Source organism: Gymnoscopelus microlampas (assembly GCF_963454915.1).
Source record: "Gymnoscopelus microlampas genome assembly, chromosome: 21".
NCBI classification, from domain to species: domain Eukaryota; kingdom Metazoa; phylum Chordata; class Actinopteri; order Myctophiformes; family Myctophidae; genus Gymnoscopelus; species Gymnoscopelus microlampas.
In genome coordinates, this window is record NC_139958.1 from 19,531,536 (window position 1) to 19,550,571 (window position 19,036).

The 19,036-nt window shown below is 41.4% G+C and overlaps 1 protein-coding gene across 1 annotated transcript in view; it reads left to right on the forward strand.

Moving 5' to 3' along the window:
* Positions 1–14,352, forward strand: part of astn2 (astrotactin 2) — a gene marked incomplete at both ends in the record, with an annotated part of 637,213 nt that extends 622,861 nt beyond the window's left edge. The window contains 2 exons of the mRNA XM_084047140.1: positions 612–795; positions 14,109–14,352. Coding sequence (XP_083903266.1) covers positions 612–795; positions 14,109–14,352 — 428 coding nt within the window. The remainder of the gene's footprint in view (positions 1–611; positions 796–14,108) is intronic.
* Between the last annotated feature and the right edge of the window lie 4,684 nt (positions 14,353–19,036).

Consider the following 19,036-nt stretch of genomic DNA (forward strand, 5'->3'; position numbering starts at 1 on the left):
AGAGCACTGGTTCTCAAACTTTTTTCATGTCAAGGACCCCCAAATTGACCCAGAAGAGAGGATTTTTGTAAAAAAAAAAGAAAAACAAAGCTGTATTTTTCAGAAATGTACAAAAATGTATAAGCTCGCAGTGCGGCACTTAGTGATGCACTGTGAGCTTGTAGATCTGCTATTTTTGAATAGTCAACATATAAAAACAGCCAACATAATAGAAGAAGTGGTTAAAATGATTGTGACGCTATATTGACCCATTAAGACCTGAAACGCATCTGTGTCACTTTAGATTTCGTTGGCTATTGAAAAATAGCAGATATACAAGCTCATAGCGCGGCACCGAGTGCCGCGCTATGAGTTTGTAGGTCTGCTATTTTTGAAAAATCGTGATTTTTTTTAATTTCTTTTTTCAAAAAACTGTTAGGATTTAGAAAACATTTTTAAGAATCAAGAATCGCCTCAGGTCTTAATGGGTTAATAAAGGACCCCCTGGACCCCCTGAGACCCACTGAGAACCGCTGTTTTATAGTGCTCTCTCTCTCTCTGTACCTCTCACTGTGCCCCTCTCTCTCTCTCTCTCTCTCTCTCTCTCTCTCTCTCTCTGTGGACCCCTGCAGAGATAGCAGACAAAGTGTACAACCTGTACAACGGCTACACCAGCGGCAAAGAGCAGCAGACCGCCTACAACACGCTGATGGAGGTCCCGCCCCCTCTGCTCTACCGGGTCCAGCATCACTACAACTCCCACTACGAGAAGTTTGGAGACTTCGTCTGGCGTAGCGAGGACGAGCTGGGCCCCAGGTGAGAGGGGTTTTAACAAAGTGTTTACGTTTGATTGGTGGAGGGGTTTCTGAGATTAGCTGCGGACACACGCACGCACGCGCACACACACGCGCATGCATGCATGCATCCGCGTACACTCACGCACAAAGGGGCGAAAACATCTGAAGAAACTGCTGAGTGGCATGGGAGATTTCCAGAGCTAGGCTGGGGTTGTTACAGTATGGTGATTGCTTTGCCATATCAACCGTCATCAGCTTCTCTGATTGGCCAAGTCCAACCCATCGACTTTGCGGATTCGCCAAACTTCGCGTTGACATTTGTGCCACTTGCATCAATATATACGTGGTAGTGCACACAGTATTCATCCATTCTTTTAGGGGCAGTATTTTATCAATCCACTTTCATCCACTGTCGTCTTGTTGTTTTAAGATGTTTCGTTGGAACGTGTACAATGCACCAAAGGGCTCCTTCCATGCTGCCGTGGCCGTGGGGCACAAGGTGTACTCGTTTGGAATGCCATTTTACCTACAGATCAGTGACGCTGTAACGATGGATCCGATACATGTGCACATCTTCAACACTGTGTCTTTGCGCTGGGTCAAGTTGCCCCCGGTGGAATTTAGAAGAGGGGAGTGTCCCCCCGAGGTTCCCCCCATGCGCTGGGGCCACACAGCTGTGCTGATAGAAGATACCATCTACATCTGGGGGGGAGATACCCACGTGGCAAAATGCAGCAGTGTACTTAACGCATTTGACGTCGACACTCACAGATGGTTCAGGCCCAGGATTTCCGGGACTGTTCCGGAGGCAAGGTGCAACCACTCAGCCTGTGTCTTAGGGAAGGTCCTGTATATCTTCGGAGGATCCACCCCCGGGGTCTGGACTAGACCCACTGATGATGTAAACAAGTTGGACACCAGCACAATGGTCTGGTCTTTAATTAACACTAAAGGCTCTCCACCACCTGGTTCAGAATGTCACTCTGCCACCATCATCGGGACAAAGATGTTTGTGTTTGGGGGCCGAGGGCCCCCATACTGCAACAGCAACAACAGCAACCAGAGCAATAACAACAGCAACAACAATATCGGTGTGTTTGACACAGAGACCAACTGCTGGCTGAGCGCGCCTTCTGCACATATTTCCCCACCAGGACGCAGGTGTCATGCGGCCTTTGCCTACAACGGGGAGCTGTACATATTTGGTGGTCAAACTGGGCCTCTGGGCGGTAACTTCAATGATCTGTGGAGGTTCAATCCAGACACCTTATCCTGGAAGAAGGTTGAGCCCAAGAGGGAAGGCCCTTTTTTGCCCTCTATGGTTCGTTGCATTGTAGGAGATCGTGTCATCCTCTATAGTGTGCACAGGCAGAGCTACAGACCTGACTACGACATGTACATCTTAGACTTAAATCCTAGTCTGAAGACGTTATGCAAGCTAGCAGTTATTCAGAACGGTTTGAAGCAGTCAGAACTCCCACATGACATCAGGTGGGAACTGGCAGCCATGACTACCAAGAGATTTTTCTTTTTATGAATCCTATAACACTAAACGAAACCAGCTTCATTTTGTTGTTGATCACGTGATTTCTGGGTGTACTCGTCTTGGGTTATCCTGGGATCATTCACAGGCTGCGGAAGAGCGCCCTCTATTGTAAACCACTGGAAACACCACATGACGAGTGACTTGTACTTGTCAATGGCGGTGTGAGCCTTGCATTGAAATGACGAGTATACTCGTCAATGGCAGCCAATGAGTTAAGTAAGCAGAACACAGGAATGTGATCAGTGATACTTACCAGGAGCTTTCTTTCTTTTCTTTTCTTTTTCCTTTATTTATTCAGGGAAACCCATCGAGAGCAAGCTCTCTTTTTCAAGGACGCCCCGATAACAAACATTTGAATCACATTACAATGTCACAACGAGTAATGTAAAAAAAAAAGGGTTTTGCACAAATCGGCCTCCAGGTGGCGCTATAACAGGCCCACGTGAAAAATTTGAGGTAGAGGTTCTGAATTGGCATCCAGTGCACAGTTTCGCAGCGACCGGGCCAACGGTGCCAGAGATTAGCTGCTAACACACGGACAGGACACACGGACACACACACACACACACACACGGACGGACGGACGGACGGACGGACGGAGGGTAAAACATACTCTCTCGCCATGCCTTTCGGCCTTACGGAGACAATAAACAGTGTTACATGAAACAGGTGCAGTCACTGTGTAGTGTGTCCTCAAGAAGCACCCTGAATGTCTCTATTGAGACCAATCGCACCAGTTTCAGAGAGTCCTGAAGTTTGTTCCATTTGTGTGGAGCATAATACATGAATGCAGTTTTTCCTTGTTCACTGCTCTTACCTTGGACTGGTATATCTAATGTGTGTTTGTGAACGTGTTGAGTGACCAGTAACCTTTGGTTCCAAAAGCGAGGATAGGTATAAAGGAAGTTTACCACACAAGAGATCTACACGCTCGTAGCGCGGCACTATGAGCTTGTAGATCTGCTATTTTTGAATAGCCAAAAGTGTAAAATAATGTCTGTAGCTAAAATCGAAAATGACACAGATGCGCTCTCTGACACCTGCTCTGACGGGTTTTTTTCTTCATGACAATTAACCTTATAAATTAAGAAAATGGCAATAACAGCAATGTTGACAATGTAAATGTCATCACATATAAGAGCAAGAAAAAGAAGGTTTGCCCAACCTTTGTCAAGTTAGAAGAGTGACTTGGAAGAGTACTGAGGCAGGAGAAAAAAAGAAACATGATCATTTTTGCGAACATCTTCCCTTTTTTTTAAATTCATTTATACATTCATGTTTACATACCATTACTGTAGCTTTCGAAATGGCTATTGGTTCAATGCTGTAACGTTCTAATTAGAAAATAGCAGATCTACAAGCTTGTGTGCGTTGCGAGCTATTTTCAGCGAACATATTTACAGAATGAATACAGAAAAAGCCACTAGTATAGATCCCTGAGGGACTCCGGTCAACAAAGTGTAGGGTTTAAGTGGTTAAAATCCATAATGATGTCTTGGGGGTATGAAGTTACATTGCTACATACAGTGGTAGGTGGATCACACCTTTACACAGGCACACACGCTTGCGCACACACATGCATGCATGCGCGCACACACACACACACACACACACACACGCACACGCACACGCACGCACGCGCACAAACACCATGGTCAGCAATAATTCCGGACAGCAAAATATTGGTTTAGGCTTTCGCTGCAAATCCTTGCCCCATAAAACGAGAAGGGTCTGTCTGCGCCTCGCGAGGGGGAGGGGGGGGGGGGGGGGGGGGCACGTTGGCATCCGACCAATCATGACGCGTTTTGTTCCATTGGAGTACCATCTTATAAGAACATAAATCTCATAAAAGAAGCCACATGGCATCGCAATATATTTTCATTTTTCATTTACTCAAGTTCATCCCGTGTTTTTATTTCCTCTCGTTTACCTTTTTTTTAATTCATATTTCTATACCCAATTGGTCACCGGACACAAGTGCTACGTCTACAAATCATGGCTTTGTTTTTGCAAGTCGTCAGCGTCGGGTGGGTAACCTTGTATGTCCAAAATGGTTAAAAAAGAACCTGTGTTCCAATGTACCTTTTTCATTGGATCAATATTGATAAAACCCAGAGACACACTTAACCACTTTCCACTTTCATACATTTTAGCTATTTTTGCACGACACTCTTGTACAACAAAGTAGGGACATTCATTTATGACAAACAAACCTAAAAAAAAGTTAAGATATGGAGATACAAGGTTTCTGTGCTGACGGCAAACGAACGACTGTGCTGCAGTGAGCCAGGGTCTCTGGGCCTTAACCCATTAAGACCGGGAAAACACCTCTGTCATTTTAGATTTTAACCACTTAAATTATCATTATTTTATACTTTGGCTATTCAAAAATAGCAGATATACAGGCTCATAGTGCGTCACTTCTTTTAAAGCGAACATTTTAAACTCAAATCTTTGCTTCTGGGGGTCCCTGGAACAAATATATTTTGAGATGGAGGTCTGCGGCCAAATACATATAATTTTGGGGGTCCTTGACAAGAAAAAGTTTAAGCACCACAACATACGTTTTTCAGAAAACTGTTAGGATGTTAGGAATACATTTTTTAGAATCGGTTCTCAACGGGTTAACGAAGGCCCAGGGCTCCTAGCACTGGCACTTCACAAGGGTTGCAGTGAACAGGGACGGCGCTTGTTTGTATATGGAGGTCATAATATTCATTCATAAAAATCCACTTCTCTGGTTACCTGTAAAGGCCTGCGGCCCACTATAAATGGTGGAATGGCTTTTTTGGAAACGTTGGAGATGGCCACTGCTCCAATGGCCCCAAATGAAGGAGTCATTATTTTCACACACAAAATAATTGGACTCAAAACGGATTTGTGTGGATCAGTGGTTCTCAGCGCGGGGACCGGGGAACCCCTAGGGGTACTTGAGGGGGTTCCAAGGGGTCCTCAGCTAAATGATTGATAGTTAGGAACCAAATGGACCCTACGGGGTCTGTGACTTTGAAAGTGTGCAAATGGAACCATAAGCCGTCAGGGCATTTGGTTCCATTTGTACACTCTCAAAGTTACAGAACCGTAGGGTCCATGCTGCGACCGATTTGCCGTTTCCACAGCAATATAAACAACAGACGAGGCTGTCCCTAAACCGGACGGTGACAGGCAGTGACAGGCACATCAAAGCAAGGAGCAAAGATAGTTGACCATTTCCATATCACGTCGCTCTATCTATTACATTATAATATTGTATAGCCTACAATTTTTCTCTCTCCCCCTCGGCTACGTGCGTGTGTGTGTGTGTGTGTGTGTGTGTGTGTGTGTGTGTGTGTGTGTGTGTGTGTGTGTGTGTGTGTGTGTGTGTGTGTGTGTGTGTGTGTGTGTGTGTGTGTGTGTGTCTGTGTGTGTGTGTGTGTGTGTGTGTGTGTGTGTGTGTGTGTGTGTCTGTGTGTGTGAAAATAAAAAGAATGTGAGCAACATGTCTTTGATCAGAAATGCATTGCAAGTTGCGATTGGACAAGTTGAACCAGTTGAGACCCAACTGGTTATAGTACCGGTACTTCAGACCGCTGCAACTTTTCTCTCCAATGGTTTTGTCGCGTTGCAAATCTTTGGTGTGGACTGGACTTTAACCACAGCTAGGCCACCTACTCAGATCTGACATTCAATCACGAGAGAAAAAAAAAACAAAAAGGTTGCAATTGTACGTTCCTGCAAACTGCACGCTGAATCTCAACGTCTAAGCACGCTGGGCGAGACCTAGCCGGTTAAGTGTCTAAACCAGGGGTCTTCGATGTTTTTCAGGCCAAGGACCCCTTTAGCTGAGAGAGAGATGAAGCAGGGACCCCCCCATTACATATTGTGTAAAATTGTGTTGCAGATTAAACCTTTTCATAGATTTCATAGATGGCTTCATAGACTATCAGTGTTGTATGAATTAATGTATTTTGATTATTATTTCAGACATTTAACCACTGAAACCCTCAATACTTAGTAAACTTGGCTCTGTACTTGATCTTCTCTTTTTTCCCTCCACACCAAACCTCTTTGCCGAAAATAGCAGATCTACAAGCACACAACGCCTCGCGCTGCGAGGCGTTGTGAGCTTGTAGATCTGGTATTTTTGGCTAATGTTCCCCTCAGAATAGGGATTCTAGGGTTGAAGTGGTTAAAGAAAATCTAAGTACGTCTTCTACCACTGAACCTGGGCCTACTAACTCTGCCAGAGCCAGTAGGCCCAAGTTGAGTACTTAGTAGGCACTTGAGTACTACGTACTCAGTACTACGTACTTGAGTACGTACTTGAGTACTACGTACTCAAGTGCTGTACTTCAGTACACTTTTGAGGAATTTTTACTTTACTCGAGTATATCCAATTTTCAATACTTTTACTTCTGCTCCACTACATTTCAGAGGCAAATATTGTACTTTTAGTCCACTGCAAATATTTGAAAACTTTAGTAACAAGTTACTTTGTAGATTATTATTACAGAAACATACACTAACCACTTCGACCCTATGCATACTTAGGCCAGTGGTTCTCAAACTTTTTCATGTGAAGGACCTCCAAATTGATACTTATTAGCCCGCGGACCCCCATTTGAAAAGATAAGCCAGGGACCCCCATAAGAGAAGATTTTTACGGCTCTCTAGCAGTGATTCTCAACCATTTTAATTTCAAGGACCCCCAGTTTGACATGCATTAGGCTACGGACCCCCATATAATGGCATTTATATCTCTTGGACGCCAATTCATATTGTAAAATCAATGTTAATTTAACTCTGAGAGTGTACAAATGGAACGGGTCCATTTGGTTGCATTTGTACACTCTCAGAGTTACAGTCCCATAAGGGTCCATTTGGTTCCTATCCATCATTTAGCTGGGGACCCCCTGGAACCCCCTCAAGTACCCCTGGGGGTCCCCGGACCCCACTTTGAGAACCAATGACTTATGACGCTTTTCGAAGAATTGTTAGCTTGTAGATCTGCTATTTTCAAAGCATTGTTATACATTTGGGAAAATGAGTAGCCTGCTTTTACTTTCAGTACTTAAGTATAGTTTAAAGCGAGTACTTTTGTACTTTTACTTCTAACAGAGTTATTTCCACATTGTGGTAGAGTACATAATGTGAGTACCTCTTCCACCACTGGCCAGAGCGAGTGTCACGATCATTATTTTATGCATCTATCAACGCGGCAGCACAGTGTTCTGTCCACTGGACTGTGAGTGCCCTCGAGGAGAAAGGTAATGGTTGAAGCTAGGTATAGAATGCACTGACAGAGCACTCTGGGTCAAGGTTTTATTTCAAGGTTTATTATTTATTCACACAAGTTTTATTTTAAGATTTTTATTCATTGCTATTTGTAAGGTTCTATGTATTAGCACTATACTTGAATTAGATTGTAGATTGAAGCAGGTACTGTAGTGTAGCATGGCATTTTTTAAATGTTTTTTTACATTGGACGACATAGTGTAGCATGTATTTCTGTCTCCGCTAGGCCGAAGACTATGTTTTGCCCCCCGTCCGTCCGTCCATGTGTGTGAACAGCTAATCTCCCTCGATGAAACTGTGCACACATACTCCCTGGATGCCAGAGCAGAACCTCTGGCCCAAATCTTTCAGATCGGCCTATTGTAGCGCCACCAGGAGGCCGACTTTTGCAAAACACTTTTTTTTTGTAGAATATTACTCCTACACATTTATGTCATGTCATCAATAGGAACCCGTCAGATTGTTCATATTTCATCCTGATTGGCAATAACTTCATCAACATTAATCCCTCAACTTCTACAGATTCCACTCACCTCTATAATTCCAAATATTGCTGGCCCACAATAACCTACCTGACCTGGTGGAGACCTGTGCTCCGAGGAGAACTTTTTCTAGTTTGAAATGTTTTTTTACATTGGATGACATAGTGTAGCATGGCGTTTTTTTTCAATGGTTTTTACATTGGACGACATGTAGTGTAGCATGGCATTTTTTTTTAATGTTTTTTACATTTGTAGCATGGCATTGTTTTTATGGTTTTTACATTGAAAGATATAGTGTAGCATGACATTTCTTTAATGGTTTTTACATTTGTACCATGGCATTGTTTTTATGGTTTTTACATTGGATGACATAGTGTAGCATGACTTTTTTTTAATGTTTTTTACATTTGTAGCATGGCATTGTTTTTATGTGTTTTTTACATTGAAAGACATAGTGCAGCATGACATTTCTTTAATGGTTTTTACGTTGGACGACGTCGTCTAGCATGGCATTGTTTATATACATCTCAGAGGCAAACATAGTAGTTTCGTATGTTTGTGTGGGGAGGGGGGTGGCCTGGGGAAGGCATTTGGATGAGCGAGTGGGGGTTATTTACTGCCTGAAGTTGGCAGGGCTTGGCCTCGTTGGGGTAATTTATGAGCCGTCTCTATCGGTGGTGCCTTTTAAAAGGTAACGGAATGGCCATTTGAAACGCAAAGCATAGTCAGCAACTCCTTCCATGGAGCATAGCCTTCTGAAAAGACCTACAACTGACCAACACACTGGTTCTCAAACCTTTTCATCAGTGATGGAAGAGGTACTCCCACATGCCTTACTTAAGTAAAAGTATCAATACTGCAATGTAGATATACAAGTAGACGGCCCGTATTCAGTAAAAGTACAAAAGTATCGGCATCAAAATACACTTAAAGTACCAAAAAGTTCAAGTACGTTCGCAGAATGTAAACGGGCACACACCTTCCTTCCACCACTTGCCCCAGTGCTCTAGTGTAGATTTCGTCGACTAAAACTATGACGAAAAATGTTGGTCGACTACCCTTTTTAACGGACGAAAACTAAATCAAAACTGAATAAAAACTAAGCTATGATGACTAAAAGTAAGACTAAATATAATTATTGACCATTTCGTCAACAAATAAAAACTAGATTACAATGTTAGTGAGGGACTAGTGGAGAAGAGATCCAGTAGAACTAAGACAAGTTATTTTATGTTTGGTTGCACTCGGGTGTTATAATCTGAAAATAGCCGATCTACAATCTCACAACGCTGTTGTGAGCTTGTAGATCTTCTATTTTCAGCATGCAACCATGTGTAAAATCAGCCATTACGACGCCAACAAGGCATCGCCAAAATACATTGACTAAATCAACTGTAGATGTAGTTGACTATAATCTTATGATATTTAGTCGACCAAAACTAGACAAAAACTAAAACATTTCAGATGACTAAAATATGACTAAAACTAAATGGAATTTTATTCAAAAGACTATGACTAAAACTAAATCAAAAATGTCTGTCAAAATCAACATTGCAGTGCTCTGCACTGTCTCCTCAGCCCTCTGTTCACCTTGGTGGAGGAGACGCCAATTGGACCGGGGCCCAAGCGACACTCCACAGTACAAATGGAATGTATTTATTCTATATCAGTGGTCCTCAAAGTGGGGTCCAGGAACCCTCAGGGTTCCTTGAGAAGGGCTTTAAAGGGTACCCATACAGGTCTAAAACTCTGAGAATGCACACATGGGGTCCTTGAAATTAAAAGGTTTGAGAACCACTGTATATCTGTGATTATCTGAAGTAGAATTCACATAAAAAGATAGATGAACATTATGTATATTGTATATATTATATACAGAGTTGAATGGCTTTAGTGACTCAGTATGTGCTCATCCTCTCTTCATCATGTCATCAAAATGTTCACAACTTTTCAAATGTAAAAAAATCTTTTGAAAATAGCAGATCTACAAGCTCAATATGTACAAAACAAAATGTATATAGGGCTGAAGCGGTTAATGTATGTTTTGTAGTAATCTAAATCTACAAAGTAACTAATAAGTAAAGTTTTCAAATAATTGTAGTCGAGTAAAAGTATAATATTTGCCTCTGAGATGTACTGTAGTGGAGTACAGTAGAAGTAAAAGTACAGAAAATTGGAAATACTCCAGTAAAGTAAAAAAAAGACCTTACAATTGTATTTAAGTACAGTACTTGAGTAAATGTGCTTGCTTAGTTATTTTACACCACTGGTCATCATGTCAATGACACTGAACGCATTTCTTTTGTCCTCATCTGCTTGCGTTTAAGACACCCTTGCTTACGCGTTTGGTGTTATGTTTTTATGCACTTAGGAATTTGAGGCTAGCAAGAAAAATGTGAAAAATAAGTGAAAGGCTGTCTGTACTCCTTTTTTAAATGAAGACAAATATGAATGCACGTCACTAGTTTTTTTGTAAACAAAATGTGATTTTGGCCTCTTCCGAGTGTCTTTCTTGTTTAGTATCTTGTTTAGTATCATACTGTTAGGCCTGTATTTTTTATTTATTTCAAGGGCCCACTGTGTGAGTGTGCTTTTTACAGACCCTTAACCCATTAAAACCAGGAAATCATCTGTGTCATTTTAGATTTTAGCTGTATATACCAAAGTGTATCAACATTTATATCAACGTTTTTTCAGAAAACTCTTAGGATTTAGAATAGTGTTTAGAACAGTGGTTCTCAAAAATAGCAGATATACAATCTCACTTTGTGTCACGCTGAACATTTTTGTGTCCGTGGCCATATACAAATCATTTTGGGGGTCCTTGTGACACGAAAACGTTTTTTTTTAACTACTGATTTAGGAGGCATTTGTAGAATCAGCCTCAAGTCTTTCAATCATTCAGCTGTGACTGTTTGGAGCTATATTCAGAAATGTTAAAACATGTTGCACATAGCTTGCTTTCATCCGCTGTATGCCTGCATATTCTCAATGTGATAGCGGTCCAAACCTTTCAAAAATAGCCAATCTGCAAGGTTAGCTTGAAGGTTGGCAAGCACTGTAACTAAAACTATAACAAATCTAGTTTTAAAAATGGTTCAAAGTAGGCATGGCAGAGTTCACACACCACAGCTACAACAAAGACACTGGTGACTGATATGGTTATAGTCTATAACCATATCGTTCACCATTGTTAGCCTATATAGTGCTTGGTGTGAACGGCCCTTTACACTGTAGGATATAGCATTGATTGATCGATTGAATACTTTAATAACAGCTTGCAAAGGGGGCACGGTGGCGCAGTCGGTAGTGCTGTCGACCTCACAGCTAGAAGGTCCTGGTTTCTATTCCCGCAGGGGACGCTGTGGGCGCTGGGGGCGTGTTCTCTCCTCCGCATCATCAGTGCCCATACCCTAGGTGGGGTTGGCGAAAGGGCCTACTCTGTGTGGAGTTTGCATGTTCTCTCTGTGTTCCCTACGGTAGGTAGCCTCACGAAAACATGCAGTAATCCTGGTCACTATACTGCCTCCCCTTGGCCAGCCGGGGCGCCTGATGGAGGGAAAAGGAACTGGTTGGAATAACGTGTTCCTTCCACACGTTACGTCCAACCAGGGAAACTCTCCCCTATCAGGTGCCAAGAAGGTCAGTTGGCTCTCATGCATTGAAGGAGGCATGAGCTCGGCCCTGGCCTCCCTAGGCTGGTGGGGGGAGTGTAGTGCCCAGGATCACTTAGCAAATTGGCACCGGGGGAAAAAAGAGTTACAAAATCGAGGGATAAAAATGTAGTAAAAGTACCTAAAAATTGTGCTTAAGTACAGTACTTGAGTAAATGTACTTAGTTACTTAACACCACTGGTAAAACGGTTTTGGACAAAGGTTGCGTGTTGGGGGTGGGGCTGTGTGTGAGTGTTGTTTATGCACATGACTAGTGGCTTCTCCACTTCAATCTGGCTTAATGTATAGTGCTGCAGCTGGCCACAGGGACACAGCTACGGTATTGACTATACCGTATATCCAGCGTGGCAACGTTTTTGCTATGAGGTCATACTCTGGTGGAATGGGAAACCCCATCCCATCAGGGTGTGATGTAACATAGATTTATGAGTGGGGACACGAGAGAACAAGATGGGGTCTAATGACCGTGTGGCTCCCAAGTGGGATCGGGGAATGAATGTGGCTTCAGCCTTTGAGATCACTCAACGTGTGTGACGTGTATATAACTACAGCAGTGGTTCCCAAAATCTTTAGCTCAAGATCCAGAACAGAAATTAGACGTTTGCCTCACTTGGGACCCAAACGAGTGAAAATAGCAGATCTTACAAGCTCACAAAGCGACGCTTCGTGACGCGTTGTGAGCTTGTAGATCTGCTATTTTCACTACTTCTTCCATTTTTATTTTATGGAGAAAACAAAATGTCATTATTTTATTCATGAAATATGTTTTTAATTGATGAAACTTTTTTTTGTTTATTTTTTAATATATTTTGAAATAATATATATATATATATATATATATATACAACTAAAAGGAAAAAACCTCCAAAAGAAGGGACCGCACAACTCCAGGACTGATTTTGCTTTCTTTATTTGCACAACGCGTTTCGCTTGTTTTCGCTTGCGCACCTGAAGAAGCAAACAAGCGAGACGCGTTGTGCAAATAAAGAAAGCAAAATCAGTCCTGGAGTTGTGCGGTCCCTTCTTTTGGAGGTTTTTTCCTTTTAGTTGTATACTTTTCTTGCACTGACCTGCACCTCCAGTCGAGGTCTTACAAAGATGTGCACGAGTCTTATTTAGTTTATATATATATATATATATATATTTTTAAGTGTAGGAAACGGAAAAAACTACTTGACTGTAATTCACACCTTTGAATTCCACGTGTCCCATATAGGTTGCAGTGACACTTACACATTCCTGAGCATGTTAAACATTGTGTTGTGCTCTGGTATCCTGCGATTTGATGTGTTTCAACGGTCTACACAACAAAGATAAATCCAATATCGTCTCTCTGGTAGGAATCCTCATATGTCCAAAACTGTTACCTTTCAGCATTCAAATTCAAAAACAGCAAAAAGTAGCAGATCGACAAGCTCAAAACACGTGGCACCGTGTTTCGAGCTTGTGGATCTGCTACTTTTGATGCTTTTGTGTGACACTCTAGTCGCAAGTAGGGGCGTTAATTTACACAAAAAAAAAACATTAAAAAAAGTTAAAATACGGAGATAAAGAGGTTTCTGCTCGACAGCAACGATATAATGCGTATAACCGCTCCATTGATTACCGATGAACCCCAGCGTTAACCCATTCAATCCGGGAACGCATCTCTGTCATTTTCGATTTCTTAAAGGAGGAGTTCACCCAAAAAATTACTTATTTTCTATCAATTGCACAACCTATGAAGCCTTGAATCCATGGATTCTTTTTTGTTTTTGTCGCATTCCTAAGCTAATAATTTGATTCCCGTCCCTCCTACCGGCTAATGTATCCGGTAGGAGACACAAAGTAGATTATTTGTGTCTCCTACCGGAAATACACACGGTCATCAAATTATTGTCTTAGGAATGCCACAAAAACAAAAAAAAATCCGTGAAATCAAGGCTTCATGGGGTGTGTAATTGATAGAAAATAAGTAATTTTTTGGGTGAACTCCTCCTTTAAGCTATTCGTGAAAATATGTGCAAATCTTTGAATATATATATTTTTGAAAGCGAACATTCGTAACATGTTTGGTTCCAGGGACTCCCAGAAGCAAAGATTTGAGTTACAAATGTTCGCTTTAAAAAACATATATTCAAAGATTTGCTAAATTCTTTTCAAAAATAGCAGATCTACAAGCTCATAGCGCGGCACTCGGTGCCGCGCTACGAGCTCGTATATCTGCTATTTTTGAATAGCCCAAAGAAATCTTAAAAACGACACAGACGCGTTCCCGGACGCAACAACGGGTTAAGCCAGGAGGGGGTTTGTCTGACATTGGGATTTCTCATCCTTTTTTTTTTCTCCTCTCCTCCTCTCAAAAAAAAAAAACAGAAAAGCTCACCTGATCCTCCGCCGGGTGGAGAGGATCAGCCGCTACTGCCGGGCCCTCCTGCGCAGCGCCTACATCCAGAGCCGCACCGACACCATGGCGTACGTCTACTGCCGGAGCGAGGAGGTCCGGCCCCCCAGCGGCGCCGTCTGGCACGCCGGCGCCTTGCACGAGACGCGCACCGCCTGCATGGAGAAGCTCATCTCCGTGCAGCGCAACACATACGGCAACACCAAGCTCCGATGATGAGACGTTTGTTGTTGTTGTGGCGTTTTTTGTTTTTTGTTTCCGGAGACCCAGAAAAGGTATTGGTTGCACATGGTTTTGCCCTTTTCCTTTTTCGGGCAAAGATGACACTGATCAATGCACACCACCTCATCGTCTCTATACACTCTACTACTACTGCAGCAGGCGCGTGTCTCTCAAAAATGACTGGTGATGTTTTGAAAAAAAAAAAAACCAGGAGAGCCTAGAAAAACCTCAGAAGTCACTGACATTGTGTAATAGCTACTTGGGGGGGAGAAACGACTACAAAAAAAAAACATATTTTTTTGTGTGGCCTACTTTTATTAAAAATTTGGAACGGGGGATCTACGTTCAAATATGAAAGGAGTATATTTCTGGAAGTGCAAAATTCCAGTGACTGCACACATATCAACGAGGAAGTGCAGTTTGAAATATGTAAATTATCGTTCAGCCTAAAGAAAAGGGGTTGACGGGAAAAAAAAAAAAGGAAAAAAAGAAACACTGAATGTAATATTGTAGTTCCTTTGTGGTGCTTTAAAAAAAGAGACTTCCTCGGAACACACACACGCGCACACACACACACACACACACACACACACACACACACACACACACACACACACACACACACACACACACACACACACACACACACACAAAAGATTAACAAACATTAACAGCATTGCTTATTTCCCAGTACTATCTTCATTTGGACGGAGAAGCTGAAATGAAGCAGTTAAACCAATTGAAAATTCACTCTTATATTCCTTGGTTTTTCATCAATTCCAGAATTCTCAAAATAACATTTTGCTCTGTATCTATTTTAGATCAGTAAAGTGATACAAGGATTTTCTTGTATTGAGATTTTAAATACATTTCAGACACTGAGATTAGCATGGTGTTGTAATTGCAATGGCTGTTAGAAATATACAAAAATCTGAAGCAAAGTGAACACATCTAATAAGCATCTAATGTTGCATATTGTCACCAGCTTCTTCTGGTGACACTGACTATCCACAATTCAGTGAGATTTCAGATATATTTTGGAATCGATCTATCTGAACCTAAACGTGGAACTGAATTTAAACAACGTATTATGCATCTAAGACAAAAGAAAAACAACGCATTCTTTCAAGAATAGGGACATTTGTTTTGCCACTGCCTTTAAAATAGCCTTTTCTTTTTAGATTTCTGTTTAATTTGTAATATGCTCTTGAAGATATCGCTTCTTGTTTATAACGATGTACAGTCCTTTTTTTTTTGTTGCTGTATGCCACAAATAGTTGGCTGGGCTTTTTAAAATCTTTAAAGAACCCTCAGCCATGTATCTTAACTTATACCAAGTTTAGAATTTGTTTTAAATTTTAGATATACCATTAGATGAAACAACAAATTACTAGCAGGGTTTGAGAACATACCTAAACTACCCACCAGGATTGACAGAAACCTATCCATTTGCTATTTTTTATTTTATTATGTTATTATAATTGTCTTATTTTACAAGGCAATCTATTTAATATGCCTGTAACCCTGATACCGAGGCCTTGGTTAAAACGTACACGTGGATGTGACCTTTGTCATCTTATCGCTCTGGATTTCAGGTGACATGTTGATTATTATGTCTGTGATCTTAAAGGGGAAACTTAAAGTGAAACTTTAAGATACGGGTGAGATACATGTTTTTCTTTAACATTGTTGTTGGATCCTCCAGACCTTACTGGGGAGGTGATCAGGTTTACCTTGTGATTCACATTTAATTTAATTGGAGGCAAACAGTGGGGTTGAATGTACAAGGTGATAAAGTTCAGGGATGACGACAAAGGTTAATGGTTGGAGAAAACATTATTAAAATCCTGAGTGTTCCTTTAAAAGACCTGAGGCCGATTCTACAAATGCCTTCTAAATCAGTAGTTCACTTTCACTTTCAAGATTTTTCAAAAATGTAAAAAAAAATGTCAGATGTACAAGTGACGCGCTGTGAGCTTGTATATCTGCTATTTTTGAATAGGCAACGCAAAAGCCTAAAATGACACAGATGCTTTCCCGGTTTTAATGGGTTGACGCTGAGAAAGTGACAGAAAGTGACAGATGTAACCATTGTACAAATCGATACGTGGAAGGGAGTGTGAGTGATATCTTTTTTTTGTTAAATTAAGAGTCAAGTATCTGTATAGTCCCATAGCAATCATTGTTATAGAGTTGTTGTTGTTCGGTAACAGGTGTCTCTCCGTCTCTCCAGCTCTTTAGTATGTAAGAAAATACATTTTCAGGTCCGGGACACCAATCTTAGTGAGAGAACTCACGCAGTGAAATTGGAAGTGATGATGAAACCAAAAAAAAAAATAGACAAAATTGGAACTGGAACAAAAATGCAGTGGTGGAAAAAGTACTCAAATTATTTACTTAAGTAAAAGTACCAATACTGCAATATAAAAATACTCTGTTACAATTAAAAGTCCAGAATTAAAAATGTATTTGAGTAAAAGTACAAAAGTATTGGCATCAAAAAGTACCAAAAGTAAAAGTACTAAATATTTGAAAATAGCAGATCTACAAGCTCCCAACGCGTCGCTATGCGACGCGTTGTGAGCTTGTAGATCGGCTATTTTCAAATAGCCGAGGTATAAAATAGGGCTAAAGTGGTTAATGTATGTTTCATTATATCATAATTTATATCTGAAAAGTAACTTTCAGAGTAAAAAAAGTAAAAGTACAATATTTGCCTCTGAGATGTAGTGGAGTAGAAGTAAAAGTATTGGAAATTGGAAATACTCAAGTAAAGTACAAATACCTCAAAATTGTACTTAAGTACAGTACTTAAGTAAATGTACTTAGTTACTTTCCACCACTGCAAAAATGTAAGCAAAAATGTAAAATTGGATGCGCGTGGGGAAGATATAATGGCCGACGCAAGCCGCTATAATAAGTCATGGCACAGATGGCGACAAAATACAGCTACGCCAGATGTGTACCAAACATTTTCAGGCCAAGTGCCAACACGATGTGGTCGCACAGGAAGCTTTTATACACTGCAGTAAATTGGGAAGTGTCAAAAATGTGATTTAGCCACAATTATAATTATACACCGGGTACTAAATTGTGTGCCCAGCGTCTGTCTTGACGTACAATTTCTTACCCACACAAAAATATACATAGATTGCTGTGCTCATCCATTTTTCCTTTAATATTTACATCCTTAAAAAAAAAAAGGGAAAAAAGGAAAAGTGCTGAGGAAATAGTTTTTTATCGATTTGTTCTTTTAACCCATTAACCCATTGAGACCGGGAACGCATCTGTGTCACTTTAGATGTCATTGGCTATTCAAAAATAGCAGATATACAAGCTCATAGCGCGGCACCGAGTGCCGCGCTACGAGCTTGTAGATCTGCTATTTTTGAAAAATCGTGATTTTTTTTTTTTTTTTTTTTTTCCCGAAAAACTGTTAGGATTTAGATTTTTTTTTTGAAGCGGCCTTCGTAGAATCAGCCTCAGGTCTTAACCCATTAAGACCTGAGGCTGATTCTACGAACTGTCTCTGTCGGGTGGAAACCTCATATGTCCAAAACCGTTTCTTTTCAGGTTTCAAATTCAAAAACAGCAAAAGTAGCAACAAGCTCAAAACGCGTTTTGCTTGCAAAAGCTTTTGTGTGACGCTGTATCAAGTAGGGGCCGTTAATTTGCAAGAAAAAACACACAAAGTTAGAATATGGAGATTTCTGCCCCGACAGCAACGAAATGCCTTCTAAATCCTATACGTTTTCTTAAAAAACGTATGTTGCTATATAGCCAAAAATCTCAAATGATGCCCGGTTTTAATGGGTTAATAACAGTGGGAGAAGTTGTCTTGCACAACAGGGATATCAATGCAACAGCACAGGAAAGAGGTATGGATACCAGACATGCGTCTGTTATCCTAACTGAATGATTTGACAGTAGACGGCCGGTCTCTTTCTCCACAAGTTATCATGTGTTCCTAAAATAAGTTTTCATTTATTCTCTGAGCAGCCTCCCATCTCTCTAGTCTGCTCTTTCCCAGCGTGATATAACTATGGGAATGACGACTCTAGCGTACACTCCCACTGTAAGAATGGAATGTGGAAGTTCATCTCAATGAGGACGTTCCAATGTTTGGAACTACAGGAGGCGACATCCCGCTTTGCGGCGAGATCAAAGCATGACGTAACACTCTCTTTCAATGTGTCTGCTCTTTCCAGTTTGATCCAGATGAGAATATTTACCCCCATGTTGTACTGTATGTGTATTGGAGACATTTACATTGACACTTAATTATTATTCTGGCAAAAATGTGTGTCTGACTCTGACCGCCTTGCAAGACACCGGCTTCGAATGCTATCAATGCATCGAATGGGAGATTATCACGTTTTATCAGACCATTGAATGGGTGAGTAGGTGACGAGTAGGCGATATGCTGACCTACCCACGATTTGTCAGACCATTCATTGGGCGTAATCAGGAGCTACTGACCTACTCGGAGGTGGAGCAGTCCCCACAACATGATTTACGATTCTGTGCCTATCGGTACATAACTCCAACGGCGCTGAGTAGGCTCAGGCAAACTTCACAACGTTCAGGACGGCAACTCGCTCGCTTTAGCTCGCTCGTTGGTCCTTCACGTGGTTCCAGTTCGCCTGAGACTGCGCGCCTCCGTCATGGTCCGAAACCA